General features: G+C 47.3%; 1 protein-coding gene across 1 annotated transcript in view; it reads left to right on the top strand.

The window, feature by feature from the left end:
- Positions 1-19,230, top strand: part of ARF1 (ARF GTPase 1) — a 184,121-nt gene that overhangs the window by 36,050 nt on the left and 128,841 nt on the right. Inside the window, exon 2 of the mRNA XM_069647077.1 lies at positions 6,199-6,383. Coding sequence (XP_069503178.1) covers positions 6,236-6,383 — 148 coding nt within the window. The 5' untranslated portion in view covers positions 6,199-6,235. The remainder of the gene's footprint in view (positions 1-6,198; positions 6,384-19,230) is intronic.

The raw sequence follows: 19,230 nt of genomic DNA, 5'->3' as shown, positions 1-19,230 counted from the left end.
AACTGGGTTTAAAAAGTGTGCAGATTGTGGATCTAAGATGTCAATCACCGATCCCCACCGGATTTGTCTTTGGTGTCTCGGTTCCAGTCACCGAACCGACGACTGCGGGTCCTGCCAATCGATGACCAAAAAAAGCTCTTTGTGAGAGGAGAGGTAAACTGTTGGTGGGGAGGGAGGCCTCAAAAAAGGTTTTGTCAAAAAGACACAAGAAAGCGACTGATTCTAAGCAATCGGATCGCCATAGTCACTCGAAGAGATCTCGATCTAGGAGTAGATCGAGACACTCTTCGTTGTCATCGAAAAAAATGAAGAGGTGACATAGATCTTCAGAGTCGACCGAAGAAATTCGTTGTCCGACTAAATCGGATTCTCCCAGTAAGTGGGAAGAATTCCGCAAAAAGATGGAGGTTTTCGAGAATGCGGCCCGACCCCCTCAAAAGACCCTCGAAAAAGCCATAGCCCTAAAGTCGCTCCATTGGACGACAAAGGGAAGTCCAAGGCTACTATGGCCAAGAACAGTAGCGTCGAGGAATACAAAAAAGCTTGAGTCGACGTAAAACCGTCAAAGAATCTTAGAGTCGAGCACCTCTCCAGTGCCGTGCAAGAAACAGAAGTCGTCGAAGACTTCGACAACTTCGACGCCGATAATTTCGACGCCAAAGCCAAATGCGTCATCGACGCCATTATCGAAGTCATCTTCGAAAACTTCGAGGGATTTGCCATTTCCTTCGAAGCAGATGGAAGAGGAAGAAAGGAGATTCACTCCTTTGCCCAGATCAGACTTTTTCAAATTTATGTCGGCAATCTTATGAAGAGTCTGCTTCAGAAGAAGACGAGGTTACTCCTTTGGGAGTTACTTATGGTACAAGACAAGTTCCTGAGGAACTTATTGACCAGGAATCTAGAATGAGAGACCTGAGTGATACTCTACATTCTGCCAGTGGAGTTGACACATCCCCAGAATTGGAGTTTGCCAAACCTGATCCTGCAGAGCATGCAGATGCTCGGTACAGGGGTCTTATGACCAGGGTAGTTGAATATATGGGTTTGGGGTAATACTTCACCCATTTTTTGAACAAGATGACATGACTGATATAATCGTCAAGGGACCTCAAAGATACTGTTCTCACTTTTCACAGGGCCCTTCAAAGGACTGTGGAGAAAAACTGGTAGAAACCAGAAACTATTGCTGCTGCAGATAACACTTTTCCAAGAAAATATAGACCAGCTGGAATGGATCCTGAATATTTGAATAAACATCCGACTCCAGAGAGTTTAGTCATTCAGGCAGCCTCTACTTCAAAACAAACTGCTTATCCAACTATCCCTCCAGATAGAGAGGATAAAAAAATGGATGCCTGGGCACGTAAAGTTTTCACGTCAGGCAGTATGGCACTTAAATCGGCAAATGTCACCTGTACCCTAGCCAGGTTTACCCATACCCTGTGGGACTGTATTTCGGCAGCGGCTGATCATATTCCGTAAGGTGAGGAAAGGGAAGGCTTCCTGAATATAGTCAAAGACGGGAAGGAGGCAATGGGGGAATGTCTCCAGTCTGGACTGGATACTGTTGATAGTATCAGCAGATCCATGGCTGCAAGCGTTGGGCTACGCAGATTTGCGTGGTTGAGGAAGTCGGGGATTTGCACCGGACGTGCAAGCTAGACTCCTCAACCTGCCCTTTGATGGCTCGAGGCTCTTTGGCAGAAAGGCTGATGAAAGCCTAGAAAAACTTCAGACCTCCGAAGCGGCAGCTAAATCACTTAGCGCCTCTTTGCGCCAGCCTCTAAAACCCTATTCCGGCTCATCTTCCTGGAAGGATCGTTTTTTTCGATACTACTCCTCTTTTGGTAGAGGATGAGAACAGGCTTCTCAAAGGGGCAAAAGAAACTTCCCTCGTGGAGCACGAGGAAGAGGTGCAAAATCAGCCTCCGGAGCGGCATCTGTACCCTCAGCCGCTTCTGCAGCCGCCTCCAAATACCTCTGAGACCTTGTTACACAAAACACCAGTGGGAGGCAGGATTTCTCAACATCTGAAGGAATGGCGGGGCATTACTTCAGATGCTTGGGCACTGGAAACAGTAGCCCAAGGTTACTGTCTCCCCTTTCTAAAAAGGCCTCAATCATCCACCGGAGCCAATTCCACCAAAATTCCGGATCCGCTCCTGTTGCAGGAAATTTTAACCCTGCTAGGGAAAGGTGCCATAGAACTTCTACCTGTAGCGTAGAGGAACAGGGGTTGGTACTCCCCATATTTTCTCATCCCAAAAAAGGACGGAGGACTGAGACCCATCTTGGACTTGAGAAACTTGAACAAGTTCCTCAGGAAGGACAAGTTCAAGATGGTGACTCTTTCTCAGATCCTTCAGGCTCTCCAACTCCAAGATTGGTTGGTATCATTGGACCTTCAGGATGCTTACTTTCATGTGCCAATCCATCCAAAGCACAGAAAGTACCTGAGGTTTGCGATTGGCAATTCTCATTATCAGTTTCGAGTTCTGCCATTCGGGTTGACCTCCGCCCCGAGGGTTTTCACCAAACTGTTGGGCGGTTGTGGCAGCAAGTCTCAGGAGAGGAGGTATTCACATATATCCCTACCTGGACGACTGGTTGATCAGAGCAAGTTCTCCAGAACAAGCTCAGGAACATCTTTCGATCACCTGCCACTTCCTCCACAAACTGGGCTTCTCCCTCAGTTTCAAGAAGTCCCACATGATACCATCCCAGAAGCTCCAGTTTATCGGAGCAGTCTTGGACACTTAATCGGGAAAAGCCTTGCCTCCCGAAGTGAGAGCTCTCCACATCCAGCAGATGGTAACGAAGTTTCAGAATGCCCAACATCTACCGGCCTTCGATTTTTCTCAGGTTGCTCGGCCTCATGGCATCCTGCATTTTCCTAGTACCAGAGGCCAGGTTGAGAATGAGGTCCCTTCAATGGGCACTCAGAACTCAGTGGTCCCAGTTCTCAGGGAATATGTCGGATCTTCCGCAAGTCCCGAGCGCAGTTGCTCAGGATCTTCTATGGTGGGCTTGCAACAAGAACATTCTCAAGGGAGTCTTTGGCAACCATGGCCGGAGATAACGGTAGTGACGGACGCCTCACTCACGGGGTGGGGAGCACACACCAACGATCTGACAATCGGCGGTCGTTGGTCTCCATCGGAGTCCAAACTACACATCAACCTATTAGAGCTGAGGGCAATCAGACTAGCTCTGAAGGCCTTTCTGCCCTCTGTACAGGGAAAGAATGTCCTGATAATGACGGACAATACAGTGGCCATGTACTGTCTCAACAAGAGAGGAGGTGTAGGGTCACTGCCACTGTGCAGAGAAGCAATGCAGCTCTGGTTCTAGGCAATACGAGAAGGAATCTGTCGGCAATTCACCTAGCCTGAGAGAAGAACACAGCGGCAGACGCTCTGAGCAGGCAGAGCACGGTCTCTCACGAGTGGGAGCTGGCTCAGGAAGTCCTTCTGGAGATCTTCGCCCTTTGGGGAACCCCTCAAGTGGATCTGTTCGCCACTGCGATCAACCGGCAGTGCGATCAGTACTTCTCAAGGGAATTTCCTCAAAGAGGAGCTCTGGGAGACCCATTCGTAGTGGAGTGGAAGTTTCCACTGCTGTACGCATTTCCCCCAGTCCCCGTGATTCCTCAAGTAATCGGGAGGTTGAGAAAGTTCAGGAAAACTATGATCCTAATTGCCCCGAATTGGGCCAGGAGAACATGTTACCCGGACCTTCTAGACATGTCCATCTGCCCTCCAATGCGTCTTCCACAAAGAGAGGATCTTCTCTCGCAAGAGGAAGGTCGGGTTCTCCATCCAGAGGTCAAGACACTCCACCTTCACGCATGGTTTCTGAGAGGTTGAGATACAAGGATTGGGATCTTCCGGATGACGTAATGGAAATCTTGCTTTCGGCCAGAAGACCAGTAACAAAGTCTTTGTACCGATGTCGCTGGAATAGGTTTAGTAACTGGTGCAAAGACAAAGACGTGGACCCTTTTCAGTGTGACACCCCAATGGTGCTTTCTTTTCTGCTACATCTAGCTAATCTGGGGCTCCAGATAGGAACAATCAAAGGATACCTTGCTGCGCTGTCCATTTTCAAGCGCTCCTCAGAAGAAGTTTCATATTTCAAACTATCGTTAATAATTCAATTCTTAAAGGGGCTCACTAATGTATACCCTCCAGTACCTTTTCATGTACCAACTTGGGACTTAAATTTAGTATTAAAATTCTTGACTTGCATACCTTTTGAGCCTCTGCACTCATGTCCATTGAGGCTTTTGACTCTAAAAAATGTCCTCCTTGTGGCCCTATCCTCAGCCCGCAGGGTTAGCGAACTTCAGGCTCTCTCATGAAAACCACCATATACTATTTTTTATAAAGATAAGGTAGTCCTTAAAGTTAAACCTTAGTTTTTGCCAAAAATAGTCTTGGACTTCCATTTGTCACAAAAAATAGTACTACCAACTTTTTATCCTCCTCATCTGGGCAAAGAGGAGAGATTACACAGATTAGATCCCAATAGGGCTCTTAGTTTTTACATCTCTAGGATGGCTAAATTGAGACAAGATGACCAACTGTTTGTGGGTTATATTGGTCAGAAATTAGGCTTATCTGTAACAAAACAGACCATTTCCCGCTGGATCATATTAGCCATAGTTGAATGCTACAGATTAGCGGGAAAAGAACCACCTGATGGGCTTCGTGCCGATTCTACAAGGGAAATGGCTACTTCTCCGGCTCTATAGAGGGGAGTGCGGGCAGCAGACATTTGTGCAGCTGCAACCTGGAAAACAATGCATACGTTTGTTAAACATTATTGTTTGGACACTCCCTCCTCTAGCGAGGGTGCATTCTGTCCACAAACTGAAATTGGTACTCCCACCTCCAAAAATTGATACTGCTATGGGAGCTATGGGAGCCTATCACGATGAGGAATATGTGGGAGGACACAATCCATTCGAAGAACAAGTTACTTACCAACTGTAACTTTCTTTCGAATGGATGTTCCTCCCACGTATTGCTCATCGACCCTCCCATCCTACCCCACAGTACAGTTTACGTTTATCGGTCATAGGACACGCCTGGGTGTTCCATATAGATATCTATCTATCTGAACTGAAGCAACGGGCGCGGCTCAAGCTATTTATACCATCGGTGACGTCGACAGAGTATGTCGAGGGACAATCGACGCCACGACCTCGAGCACAGCGCCCTATTTTTTTTCCAAAGCAGCGAAGCTGGAGATAACGATTTATCACAAGATGAGGAATACGTGGGAGGAACATCCAGTCGAAAACGTTAGTTGGTAAGTAACTTCTTCATCCATGAGATGTGAGGCTGCGATTGGCATATGACGATAGTGCTTTCTGCTTGTCTTATTACTGTGCCTTTGCCTGATTGAGGTCGCGCCCTACATACAATTAGGGCTTGCAACAATGGCTTTAGTATCCATTATTTTGTTAAATTTGCTTAACTGATGTCTCGTTTTGGAAAATTTAGATTCCTGCCTTATTTCTTAATGCGACTCAGCAGTAAAAGCAATCAAAGCATACTCTATAAAAGAAAAGAAAACTTCGGCCCCCTGTCCAACCAGCTCAAAGCATGATGTGTGCTCCTTTAATCTTTAGGACTCGTTAACATATGCCAAATAGCACACATTAAAAACTGCAACACTGGCGTTTAGCATAAATATGTGCTTGCCATCAACTTCCCACTGTAGTTTGGGTTCTCGGTTTGTCTATCTTGACAAAAAAAGGATTTAGCATTGTTAATTTGGGGTGGTTCAATTTCTTACTGTTTGCCAAAATTGGCGCTTCACGCATTGTTTAGTTACTCCGAAGAAAATGATTACATGAGGTGCGATGCTGCTTGCTGGCATTTACATCCTCTAAAGGTACAGGGGTTCTGTTGCTTACATTGCAAAACATTGTGCTAGTTGGTCCCAATTCAAAAAATTTGAATCTTCTGTGATAGCATGTATGAAAAGATGTATGTTTATTTTTTAGATGCCAGCGCCAAGAAATGGAACTATTACCTTTCATGCGGCATGTCTTATCTGATCTTGCTAATATTTTTAAAATGTTATTGTGTTTTGAACTTAAAGATGTCGTTATTTAGTTTAATGTGCACCCCTTGAAAGCAGTATTGTTTCAAAATGTCTAACGCGTGACGTTGTTTCTTTTTATAGTTTCAACTAATTGGGTTGGCTGCACCAATTTATCATCATGGGGAATATGTTTGCAAACCTTTTTAAAGGCCTCTTCGGCAAGAAAGAAATGCGTATTCTAATGGTCGGTCTTGATGCTGCTGGAAAAACTACTATTCTGTACAAACTTAAACTTGGCGAAATCGTAACTACTATTCCTACCATAGGTATGTATTTCAATCTGTCTAATCGTTTCATTGAACCTTAATGGCATTGTAGAATATCTCAAGGTAATCATTTCAGAACAAATGGCTGCTTCTTTTAAGATGTATTAACAAAAGTGCTTTTAGTTGAAACCTGATAATTCCATGGGTTTCGCCATTCTGTATGTCACCTTGAGTTGATTTATCATTCTGTTGCCTTTTCATTGAATGTAAGGCACCTGCACCTTGAGATAAAATATACAGTTCAATAAACTGGTCTTAAATACGCCCCTTCACAACAACTTATTCCTTTCTTATGTCATGTCAATCAAATTGATTTGTAGATGTATTTACAAGACCTTGTGAAGAGAATCGTGCACATTTGTTGTTAAATAGTTTCCTATAATGTAATTTCAATGCAGCGGTGTTGCACACAAGGACTGCGAAGAACATTTTTGATATGCAATAGGTTAAGCTTTACTTGCAGAGGAAAGGAGATGATTTCTTCTGACTCAGCTGAGGCTAAGCAAATGGCTTCATCTTTGCCTACTTCAGCTCAGAACCTTGTTAACACCGATGCTCGAGGTAAGTGTGTAGAGGCTGCAACTAGTAGCCAGGCTTATTCACACGCCTCAAAGTTAGAACCAGAGGCTGGGGAGAAGGTTATTGACTTCCACTTTTTAGCCAAACATAGTTTCTGACACCGTTATTTTTCCAACTGTAAAGATAGTGCTATAACTGAACAGCAATTGTTAGGATGCAACCTCCAGCCAGAAGTTAGTCTCCTCAGCGTAAGGACAAATGGCAACCTTCTGTGTGCTTTTGAAGGTTTGTTGACGAGCATAAGCAAGGAAAACCTAAGCAAGGAAAACCTCCATTGACTATCAGAGATTCAACAAGTGGAACAACGATAGTCTGCTATTCCGTCTGACATAAACAAAAGTCAGATTGACAACTTGTTTAATAAGTGAACCGCCATGTCTCTGGTAGGCAGAGGAATAACATCTTATTGGATTTAAAAAATAAAAATAAATCACCAAGCATAGTGGTGTGTTGGAGGTTGAAAGTCTGATCCTTTGACCATATGAGTCCCCTGACATTTTTGATTGCCTTACTGGTTCACCAACCTCCTTTCCCCCCAACCCCCAGTAAATCCTCACCCAGGGCTTCACTGGCTATGTAACTATGTGCAACATGCCCCTGTGAGTCCAAAATGTGCCCTTTAGTTTCCTTAAGCATGGTGTCCTGCTTGCTTGCCTGCCTTGCTTGTTGTGTACTTTGCTGGTTGGTGGCAGTCTATTGTTTTATTTTTAGAAGGCCACACACTGATACAGGCTCAGGGAGCAGAGGTTTGTTCCTTGCAAGTCTTGATGAAACCGTGTACCTGGTTTTAGAAGTCCAGTGAGACTGCATAATGAGGCAGAGTTCATTCACCCTGTAAGCCTTGAATGCCATGTATAGGCCTTATTGGAATCCAAGTTGGGATCTCAAGCTATGTCTGGATCTGGTGGATTGGCAGAATGTAATAAAGGTAGTCTACAATTCACTGCTGAACCCACAGCCTGTGGTTTTTACTCTGAAAATGACTTGAAGGTTTAAATGTGGGGGGCGAACGCTGACTGGCTTCCAAATGTTTGAATCTTGAGGTGCACAGAAGGGCCAACAAAAGGGCCTGTCTGCGCTGGACTTTCATCATCTTCGGATCATCCGCGTCGAGTCCAGGGCTGGAGCCCTACTCCCTGCTCGGACCAGCTCCTACAAGGGTAAGAACCCCTCCCCAGCAGCGACACTCCTCCGCTGCCTCACGCCTGACAACTGCTGACTCCAACGGTAAATCCACTGATCAAGGGCCTCTCGGCAGCCCCGGGGCTACGGCTAGCCTAGGTGCTGTGCCAGACACCATTGCAGCCAAGAATCGCACAGGCCGCCATTAAAATCAACGCAGTCAATGGCCGCCACCTTATTCCCCTGGGACTAACGCCCCCTTTGCCCTGCCCAGCCGCACTGCTCTCAGCCGCTGATTGGCTGCACACCAGCATTTCTTCACATGGCCCCGACCTTCATGGGGTAAGCCATGAGCAGGAAGTCCTGCACAGAAGGGCCAACAAAAAGGCCTGTCTGCGCCTGTCCACAAGGGATCGCGGACGATCACACTGCGCTACTGCCTTTCTCCGCCACTCCGTGAGTAAAAAGTGCTACCGCTTCCCGCAGACCCTACCCCTGAACATCAGATCCCTACATAGTTTTCTGCCTTAAGACATCTGACCAACTTTGTCTGCCACAGACTCGCACACGACTGACACTATGCTACCAGTGACTAGCAACACATTGATCTGAAACCTCGCACATTTGTGCAACTGAGACCTTCCTAAAGACATTATGCTCAGCCCTTACAGATAAATTGCCTGTTGAGCAGGTCATTGAATTCAGCCTACCACCCCAACCAATGCTATAGCATTCCTTTAGCAACTAATTATGGGTACAACCGATCTAATCTGCAGCCCAGTTCACTGACTGCAAACTGTTTGGTGCCCATCTACACACCTGTATATGGCACTGTTGCTTTACCCATGCACTACTATTGCCTGTGATATTTGTCACCTAGTGCCTTGACTTTTATATAACAGTTTGCTGCCCATCCTTACGCCAGTACATGGCACAGTTCCTCTGCCTAGGTCTGTTACTGCCTGTGATATTTGTTACTTGGAACCTTTGATTGCTGTATGAAAATTGCTTGCTGCCCACCTAGGTGCCAATATATTGTGCTACCCAGCACTTTATTAATCCACACCACTGCTTGTGGTTATTGACCCACGCACACCATGCTGCCTAAAGTCACCAACAAGGACCTCCGCTCCCCATCACAACATCTGTGCTTGCTCTTTCTCACTCTCCTCATTCCTTCCCACCACTACCAACACTGAACCTACCTGCGCGCCACCACTTCATCACACCACCTTGGCACTCTCCACACGCCACTATGTCCACCTTTACCATCACACAACAGCCTTACCACCCGCATACGGTCCATTTCATGCCTACTGCACTGCCCTATTACAGCTAGTAGACTCCACAGACTCAGAGCCCGAACTCAACCTTTAGAACTCGGCTGTCTTCCTACTCTCACAGCATCCAGAAATCTACAATTAGGATCCCGTTCCATCCACAGGTACACTACGCTACGCCTTATCGTACCGCAACACCCCCTTACCAGAGGAGACCTCTCATCCTGGCTACAACCCCCCCCCCCCCTCCCCCCCTTCCAGACTCAGCCACTTTACCCACTACCATAGAGACCAATACCACACTTACACCACTTATTAAATGTGCCCTCCAATCTTAACCTCGACCTTCTAGCCATCACAGAAACATGGCTACACGAAGGATCTGGCCCCGCCATCGCCCTTTCTCTCCCACCAGGTTTTACCATCTTCAGACAAGACAGACCAGCTCACCTAGGAGGCGAAGTAGTCCTCATTGCAAAAGACACCCTCCCTCTCAGACCTATCAGTCACCCTCCGGGCAGCAACTCGGACATTGTCTGCCAAACTTACGCTGTCCCCTAACAGCACTCAACATTCACATGATGTACCGCCCTCCAGGTATCCCCTCAGACATTCAGGGACATCTGATCCATCTACTCGGTGACAACCTAAAAAGCTCCACAAAGACCTTACTACTTGGAGACTTAACCCTAGGGTTCAATTACTCCAAAGACAAAGCTGCTGCTTCCCTCGCCAAGGAACTCCATGACCTAGGTTTTACAGCCACGAACCCCACGCACTCCAAAGACCGCACCGTGGACTGGTTTGCAGACCATAATTGTCTCACTTCCATCACCTCCAATACGGCCATGCCATGGACCGACCCCCAACTGTAATGAATTCTCCCTTCCCATCACTGCTAACTCCAAAACCCTTACCCCATGCAGCAAAAGTGTGGAGTTCCAATAAACTCACTAAGGAAAACCTCCACCCTTACTTGAATATCCATGCACTAGCCCCCTCCAATGATCCTAACACGTTAGCAGACATATACAAAGATACGCTCACCAAAGCCGTCAACTCAATAGCGCCACTTGAAAGTAAAAAAGAAAGTCCCTGCACGCCAACTCTTGGTTTACAGAAGAACTGCAGCCCCTTCGCTCCTGCAAAATGGAGGCACAAAAAAACTGGCAAACTAACCCTAGCGACACTGCTAAAAACTGTTTCAACCTAATCTCCCGCCAATGCAAAGCCGCCATCGCCAAAGCTAACTCCTTTTAACGTCCGCATCTCAAATGCCAACTCGCAGTCTAAGGAAATCTTTGCCATATTCAAGTAACTCCTCTCTCCTCCCAACACCCTTGACGACCTCATCGAAGATGAAGCCTGGTGTGCCAGTATTCAATCTGCCATGCTAAACAAAATCGACTTCCTAAAAAATAAATAAAATTCCAGGACCACTGCAAAACCCTACCTCCTCACCCTGGACCCAAACAGCCTCCACTCCCTCTTCTACTAACTCCACCAAACCCGTCTTATCCTGCAATTACATCACTGAAACAGAAGTTATCATCCTCCTCAAAAACCAAAACCCTTCATGTGCAAAGGAGACACATGTCCTCCTAAGCTCATCAAGGAATGTGCCGACCTTCTCGCACTGCTTCTGACACCCTTCATCAATGCCTCCTTTAGAACAGGCACTATCCCTGCAAGCCTAAAAAAGGCCTGGGTTCGCCCCCCTTCTAAAAAATAAAATCCACCCTAGACCCCCTACAGCCCAACAATTACCGACCCATAACCACTGTGCCTTTCTTCCTTAAGATTTTGGATAAAACCGCACATGGCCTGATCCAACACTTCCTTGAAGTTCATTCCATCCTCGGATCCAGGCAATCTGGCTTCCTCAAAGGACACAGCATGGAAGCAGCCTTAGTGGATCCAAAAAACCAGATCACCCAAATCATGGATAATGGTAAGCCAGCCCTATTGTTACTCGTAGACCTCTCAGCTGCCTTCGATTTAGTGGACCACAAGACTCGCCTTACCCACACGGCTAACTTCTCCAAAGGAGCAGCTCGCTGGATCACCTACTTCCTGGAAGGCAGGGCAATGAAGGTATTCTCCAACATGGCCAATGAGCCCCACCACTATCCACTGAAGTCTCACATGGCTCCTGCACAGCACCTACTTTGTATAACCTGTTCACAAAGCCCCTCTTCGACAAGCTTGACGCACTTAGTATCGCGTATACCAACTACGCTGACGATACTCGGGTACTCCCACCTTTCACTGGACTATATAACACACCAAAGCGCTTCACCAAATATTCTCCACTATCCAGGCCTGGATGGTGACGAATGGCCTTTGCCTCAGCGGGGACAAGAACAAAATTATCATACTAGGTCAAAAAGCTACACTAGCCAAACTCCACAAGCTCTACTCCAACTTCACCATTGATAACACAATTACCCCTGTCTCGACATCTGTGAAAACCTTAGGGGTCTACATAGATTCCACACTATCCATGACTAGGCAGGTCAGCGCCATCAGCTCCGCCTCAGCGCACACCACCAAGCTTATAAACGCTCTAAAACCATACCTGTCCAAGCCCAATTGTCTGTCAATAGCTAGAGCAACCATTGGTGCTAAACTAGACTATTGCAACGCCCTTCTAGCGGGTACATCTGAAAAAAGGGTACACCGACTCCAAGTCACACAGAACAACGCGCTACAAGCAGCATTAAGCAGCCCCAAAAGGGAACATTTCCCAGGCCAGACAAGCAGCTCACTGACTCCTGGTCAAAGAGCGCATCACTTTCAAAATCCCCGCCCTCACCCACAAATTAATCACAGCACCATCATACCTATCGGAGACGATATCTAAAACCACATCCACATGGTTTACCAGGAGACACTACACAAACCAACTGCACACCCCACGCATTAACAGGTCTAACGCTGGCGGGCTAGGTTTCCCCTACATCGCAACCAAACTATGGAACGCATTACCCACTGCCATCAGAGCAGAAAATCCCCTGCTTGCTTTCGGAAGAAAACTCAAAACCTCCCTATTCATCTAATCCTTGAATTGCTCTGCTCGTTCACCTGCCTGTACTGTAAACTGCCTTTGTTTTAAATTCATTTGTAACTAAGAAAACTGTAACCAGCACCAAGATGCCTCTGGGCTGCTGCACGCTCTACAAATATAAATAAATAAATACCTGGCTGGAATCTGGAAAGCATCCAGCTCTGCAATAAAGATGGGGCTTTACACGCCATACTTGTCGATCAATGGGGCTCTTCTGCAACAGCCGAAGAGGAGCTTACCCAAGAAAGTCCAGTGGGTATAGCACCAATAAGCTACTGGGCCCTGCTAGACTTGCCTTGTCTAGGGCACTGAATCTCATTGAAAGCACAAGTATTGGGAAGGATCTACGACCTTCAATTTCCAAGGTATGTATTTGTATCAGCTTCTGTGACTTAATCCACAGATTCCTCTTGGTTTTATCCCATTGGATAACATTAAAACGCTCCATATTTAAAGTTGCCTAACTGTAATGCAATGCTTTTTCACTCTGCATAAAGCCTATAAACCATTAAACTAGTCTTAATGATATTGAGAGATTGATGGTACTTCACTGAGTGCTGGCTGGAGGATGGTGCAACGGAAATTGCCAGAGTCCTTCTGTGGAAATGTCCATATCAAGGACCACACCCTCCCTTGTGGCTGCTGGTCCAACAGTGTTCAAGAGGTGGGGGTGGGCTACTGAGAAGACCCTGCCCCTCTTACCTCCCCCCAGGCCTGGTTGATCGGCAGAAATCTTTGTCCAATCGTCAGTAGGCCTGTGTCCCGAATGGCATACAGAGTGTCTGGCTTTGTCGGGTGAGCCTGTAAGCTTATCTATGATAGTCCTTGGTGTTTTGATTAATGTCCTACCATCCCACCCCAAACTTCACTGCCTCCCCCAAACACCCCACCAACCAAACCCAGGGGTCCAGACTGACTGGGGCATTGAATGTCCCAGGAACTGGTGGATCAGTTCTATATACCTGCACTATCTACAACACTCTTTCTAAACACCTCGAGAGCCCTGGTTCTATCTAGGCCGGACTATTGCAACAGCCTCTTTCTCAATCTTCCTACTTCTACTCTCCCGTCGTCTACAACTCATCCAGAACAGAACTGCAAGACTTCTCCTTGGCATCAAGCCCTGGGACTGCATCTCTCGTGCTGAAATCCCTACACTGGCTCCCAGTGGCTGCAAGGATAAAGTTCAAGATCCTCTGCATAATCCACAAGGCTTTCTGGGGCTGGGGCCCGCACTAGCTACACCGCTCTCTTCCTAAATACTCTCCCTCTAGTGCGAGTGAGCCGTTTTCACAAACAGATTTGGGGGTAGATCTTTATCCTCTGCAGATGATTCTCTCTGGAACAGCCTCCCTGCCTCTCTCTCTTCGTCTTGAGCCGGAGCACTTAAAGTTCCAGAAACTCCTCAAGACATTACTTTTCTCTTCCTCCTTCTCTCTCCCTCTCACTTGCCAACCTCCTTTCTCTTCCCTCCACCCTCCTTCTCCCTCCTAACTCTGTTCAGTTTTTGCTGATTGGTTGCCTCGTTCACCTCCAGAGCCTACAGGTCCCAGGCTCCCCCGCCAGTCTTTTGCACTTGCATCTGGGCCGCTGCACTTTGTTCAACATTACTGCACTTTAAGCTTACTCTCCTTGAGCGGGGCAATCTCTCTGCACTTAACCCAGGGCCCTGCTGGACTGGACTTGTTCTGTCAGTATCCCTCCCACCCCCGTCCCTGCACCACCATCTGTACGTATGCATGACCTAAATGTACTGGGAACATTTCTGGCTTGCCCCCCCCCCCCCCTTTTTTTGTCAACCCCGCCCTGCTCCCCCTGAGCTTGGTCGCAACTGTGCCACTTCATGCACTTTCACAAGAAGAAATGTTCTCGGGCCTAGTATGCTCGTTTTTCTGTTTAGATCGTTTGGAATGTTCAAGGCCCAAGAATGATTATTGTATTCCCTTGTTACCTTCCCGCCTTGAAGCGCTTTGAAGCACTTCCCATGTGTATGTGCTGTATAAATAAACAATATAGAAATCTCACTGATCAGGGACTGGGCTTCCCCCAAGGAACTTGCAGGATTATTGGGGTTGGTCTCAACGGCACAGGTGGAGATATAGTCGATTGGCATTTTCCTTTTTACAAGGACATTTTTCCATTTGGATTGAAGTATGGGTGCAAGTGCAGGTACAGAAGCAAGTATGGCCAGCAAGACTGGAATTAACATGATGAAAATCCCGCCGGAATTTGAAGAGTGCTCTTTTTAAAATGGGCTTAGATTTTGCAAACCCTTGTACAGGACCATTTCAAATTGGGGGCAAGCGTTTGTGGTGTCTATCAATGTCAATATGAAAGTCCCATTGCGCCCACCAACACCCCTCCACACTACTCCCCGGCCTTGGCTCTCACCTGCACCGATGCCTGGCATGCACAGGTGATGTCTGCTTCTGTCCTCCATGCGAGTCTTCCGAGTCATCTCCATCACTTCAGCTGGACTTAAAGTTGGCGTTGGCAAGTGTATCAATGAGAACTGCTCCGTCCTACCGGCAGAGTTTTGATGTTTGTGTTTCAGTTTTCAAGCTTCTGTGCCACGACTTGTTACCTTTTAGCTGGTTCAACATATCCAATCAAAGGTGGGGTGTACTACCAAAGACTTGGCACAGCCTCACAGATCAATGCCACTCCAAGAGCTCATGCCAGTGAATAAAGGAACACCACAGTCTGCAAAAACACAGCAGGGCGCCAACGCCCGTGCCCTTATCCCACCACGTTATAGTGGTTGGACAAAGTTAACGGGTGCTGGGACATTCAAATACAACACACCTGAACAGAGCATGAAGAATCGGCCCTCCCGCTGCTGGTTGGGAAAGGGGAGGGGAAAGCGAGCTGCAAACTGGAGCAAAGATGCTGGCAAGGGCTACATACAAGGAAGTCAGGCGGAAGAGTATTCGCTGCGCTGCCATCCCGAGCAGCAGGAGCTGCCAAGCAAAGGAGCTGCCCAGGCAGGAACCCAAGAAGCCAACGAGACACGCTCCCCGGCAGCAGACAGACAATGGAGGAAACGGTGCGACGCAATGAATGCCAAAGCTGCAGACCGGTAAACCCAGAGAAAGAGATGGGGATCCTTGGACGCTTCAGAGCGGATGCCGCTTGCCATTAGTATAGAGCGAAAACCCACACAAGGGAGCTGAGACATTTAACACAGTTGGAGAAGGGTCGATGGTCTGCCATATCAAAGAAAAATCGAATTACCTTGCTACAGAATTGATCGATTGTTAATGAGTGTGTACCTGGAATTTGCACTAGACTATGGAGAGGACTCAAAGCCCTGGCAGGAGAGTAAACCATGGACTCTGCAACTCGGACTCCCACGCAAGTGAAAAGACAAAACAATGTCCTGACAGGAGATAGCAGCTATACAGCAAGTCTGGGACCTGCACCCAAGTAACAAAATAAAACCCTGGCAGGGGAGTAAATTGGATTGGAGAAACTGATGAGACCTTCAGGAAGTACTGAGAAAACTGGGGAAGAGATGCTCCCCGAGTATGTGAATTGTTGAACTTTATGTGTATTGTGGAGAAGCTGAGAAGGCTCAGGGGCGGAATTCAGCCCCCCCCCCCACCACCCCCCCCTCCCTCCGGAATTGTGAAAACCTTGAAGGGAAGAATCGTACAGTTTCAGATTGCGAAATGGTATAATTTAACAGGTCTACCGTATATCTGGAGTTGCTGGACTGTGAAACTGTGCAGAAGAATCATCCCCCCTGAGATCGTGGAGTGCATTAAAGTGACATCGAAAAGCCAGAGAAATCTTGCGGGGAAGACACTTTCTGGTGGATTGCCTTTTCACTTTAGAACTTAGTGTTTGGAACCTTGGAAAGCCCTGCACGTTTTGGGCCAAAAGACACTTCACGTTATGTTGGGATTAGTGTGTGAGGGTCAGTTAGGACTTTGGACACAACTCTTTTGGATTTGGACATTCTAACAGACATTTCTTTGTTTTTGTTGAGGCAGCGAAACACCTCCTAGAGCTGGGTAGGATTTCCCCAAAACCTTCTCATTTTATTAAGTCTTCAACCAACACCAAAAATGCCACTGTAGAGTCTTACTCTTGATACCTTACAGTAATAAACACAATAGACAATCGGTGCAATACTTGAGATGAGTAAACCAGAAGTTAATAATTATACAGCTAATTGAACATGGCTCAAAGGTAAGTAAAAATCACTTGTTAAAGCAACTCAGAAAATGTTCTGTTATAGGAATGAAATGGTTAAGCAATACCAACAATAACAGGTCAGTACTTTAAAATGGCTTTTTATTACTTTTCAGTGGCCTTAGCAGGCCATCCCCATCTAGTTGGGAGTTGTTCAGAGGATTGGAGGTAAATCAGATGAGGCACAGATGCAGAAAAAGACAAGGTTCCAGAGGTTTCTTCAGTTGCGAGTAAGTAAAGTGCTGTTGGTCACAAATTATTTTGGGGACCTTGATAGAGGTTTCCTATGGGCACATAAACGTTGGTCCATGGGCGAAAGGTATGGGTGACCCATACACCGGAATCGGCACTTCTGCAACAAAGGAGCAGAATGACTTGAGGTATATACTACCACAAGTCCCACAGTACCTGAGGAAGATGCAGTTGGATTCTTTCACGGTGCTGCAGCGGTGGACCCGATCTCCTATTCCTTGGTTGTGGGGACGAAAGGATGTTACTGCAGCAGTCGAGAGAAAGGACTCCCAACAAAGGATTCTTCGTGCTCTGTCGGTCTGCAGTTTTGGCGCCCTTTTCAGACTCCAATGCGGAACAGTTCTCGTGCAAATGATTTACGCCGCTTGCTCAGTCCTGCACTCTGAGGGAACTTTGAGTGGCATCTTTCCTCTGGATGTCCCGAAGGAGTCAACTAAAGTTTCAGGATAGTTCACCGGAAGACTATGCACTGCAGGATGGTTGCAGGTCCCATGGTATTGGCGGTTTGCAGCCCAGGAAGGTTGCACATGTCGAATGGCTCAAATTGAAGTTCGTCTTAGGACTGATTCTGCCCACCAGTCCGAGGGTGGAAGTAGTCTGCTCTTCGGAGCATCCCTGTCGATTCGAAAACTGGGTCAGGACAGTGTGATGCTGGAAATGCATTGGAGGGACAGGGCCTCCATGTCCTGTACTCATTTTATCATGTGTGTTCTGTATTTTCTGCACAGGAGTCCATGTGGGACTCCTGGCAGTGCAGCTCTTCCTCTTTGGTATCGTGAACATACCCTTGGGATACCTTTATGGCACCCATGGTTGGGGGTACAACCCTGTACCCCTAGTGTATGTTTTTGGGCACCTGTGTGTGTGTGTGGCCCACAGAGCGGGGTGTGGGCTGGTGGCAGCTCTATGCTGAATTTGACAGGTGCTATATCCTCCATTTGGGGATACCCAGGCCCTTCCATTTGCAATCAGTTGATTCCTGATAGACCAGATGGCCCATGTGGCCTCTTGCTTTCTATTGCATGTTACCTTGTTTTCCCAAAGTCCTGGGAAGCCCCGATTCTGTCCCTTCCCCTGACTGGCTGTGGGTGATTCCATATGTGGTATTGTGGAGAAGTCCAGGCCAGACTGTCTGGAGCCTTCCCTATGACTGTATGTTGTGGGCACCCCCATGGGGTGGGAACTGGGTGAATGGAGTGTGACCAATATACATTTCATGTTATGGGTATCTGGTTTATGGTGTGTGACACAATGAATGAGACAGCCCTGCCCAAAACTGGTATGACTGCAGTGTGGAGTGCTGAATGTCTAGGTGCTTGTCCCAATCCACATTCCTTGTTGTGTGTGTCTGGATGGAGAAGAAGGGCCTGAATGCACTGTCAACCTGATTGGCTGCCTGCCTGCTGAATGCCCTTCTGAATGATTGGCTGCCTGATTGGCTGCCTGAGCCTGGCTCAGCAGTGTGAATGACAGAACAGTATATCTGGGGACCTCTCATTGACTAGAATTGTTCAGAAGCTGAAGTCGAAACTTGATGCTTACCTTGAAGCCCAGCTGGAAGAGAAGAATTGCTGCTGCTCTCCTCCCCAATCTAAAAGCTGTTGTCTCCAAGAACTGATCCAAGAGAGGACCTGGGTAGGAGACCTCTTCCCAAGCTATGAGGGAACATCGTGCACCAGCTAACTAACCTTCACCAAGGCTCCCTGGAAGTCAGTCATCGAAAGGCTGCCGACCGGAGGCGGGGACAGCCGAGGCATCTGAAGTGATGCACCCGGACATTGAAGTCTGTCGCCGTCGACGACCATCCTCGTCGACCGGAGCAGCAAAGCTCCATTGCCTAAGACATTTGAATCAAGGACTCCCTTGCTCATCACCATTGACTGCTTTGTCCCGCCGGAAATCTGAGAATTCGCCGGTGGGTTTTCCTGCCAACCGAAGTCCTCCAAGACGCCAACGAAGATCCGAAAGCCAGCCATGTTCGAGTCCTGATCACAGATGCCCTTGCTGGGCCTACGTTTTCATTGACTCTTTGCGGCAACAAACCATCATCGAGGTGCACCGACCGCCTCATCTTCACAGGACGTCCACGACTGTTCGTCTACGAGCACCGCAAGGACCAAAGCTGCTTCCTCGACATTGTTCACCCCTTTCTTTCTGGAATCTCGATCTGTGGCTCGTGCCCTAAAAGGGAGTTCACTCGAGGGATCCGTTGACAACCAGTTGTCGAACTCTGCTAAACCAGGTACATTGGGGTAGTCAAATTTGTAGAAGGAAATATGACTCTGCTAAACAATATTATGTTACTTTGCATTTATATAGCGCCTTATGTACCATTGGTATGGTCTGAAGG

This window comes from Ambystoma mexicanum, chromosome 2q (assembly GCF_040938575.1).
Source record: "Ambystoma mexicanum isolate Mex_15411 chromosome 2q, UKY_AmexF1_1, whole genome shotgun sequence".
Taxonomy (NCBI): domain Eukaryota; kingdom Metazoa; phylum Chordata; class Amphibia; order Caudata; family Ambystomatidae; genus Ambystoma; species Ambystoma mexicanum.
Note: the sequence above shows the minus strand (reverse complement) of the source record. Positions and strands in the feature narration are given on the sequence as shown.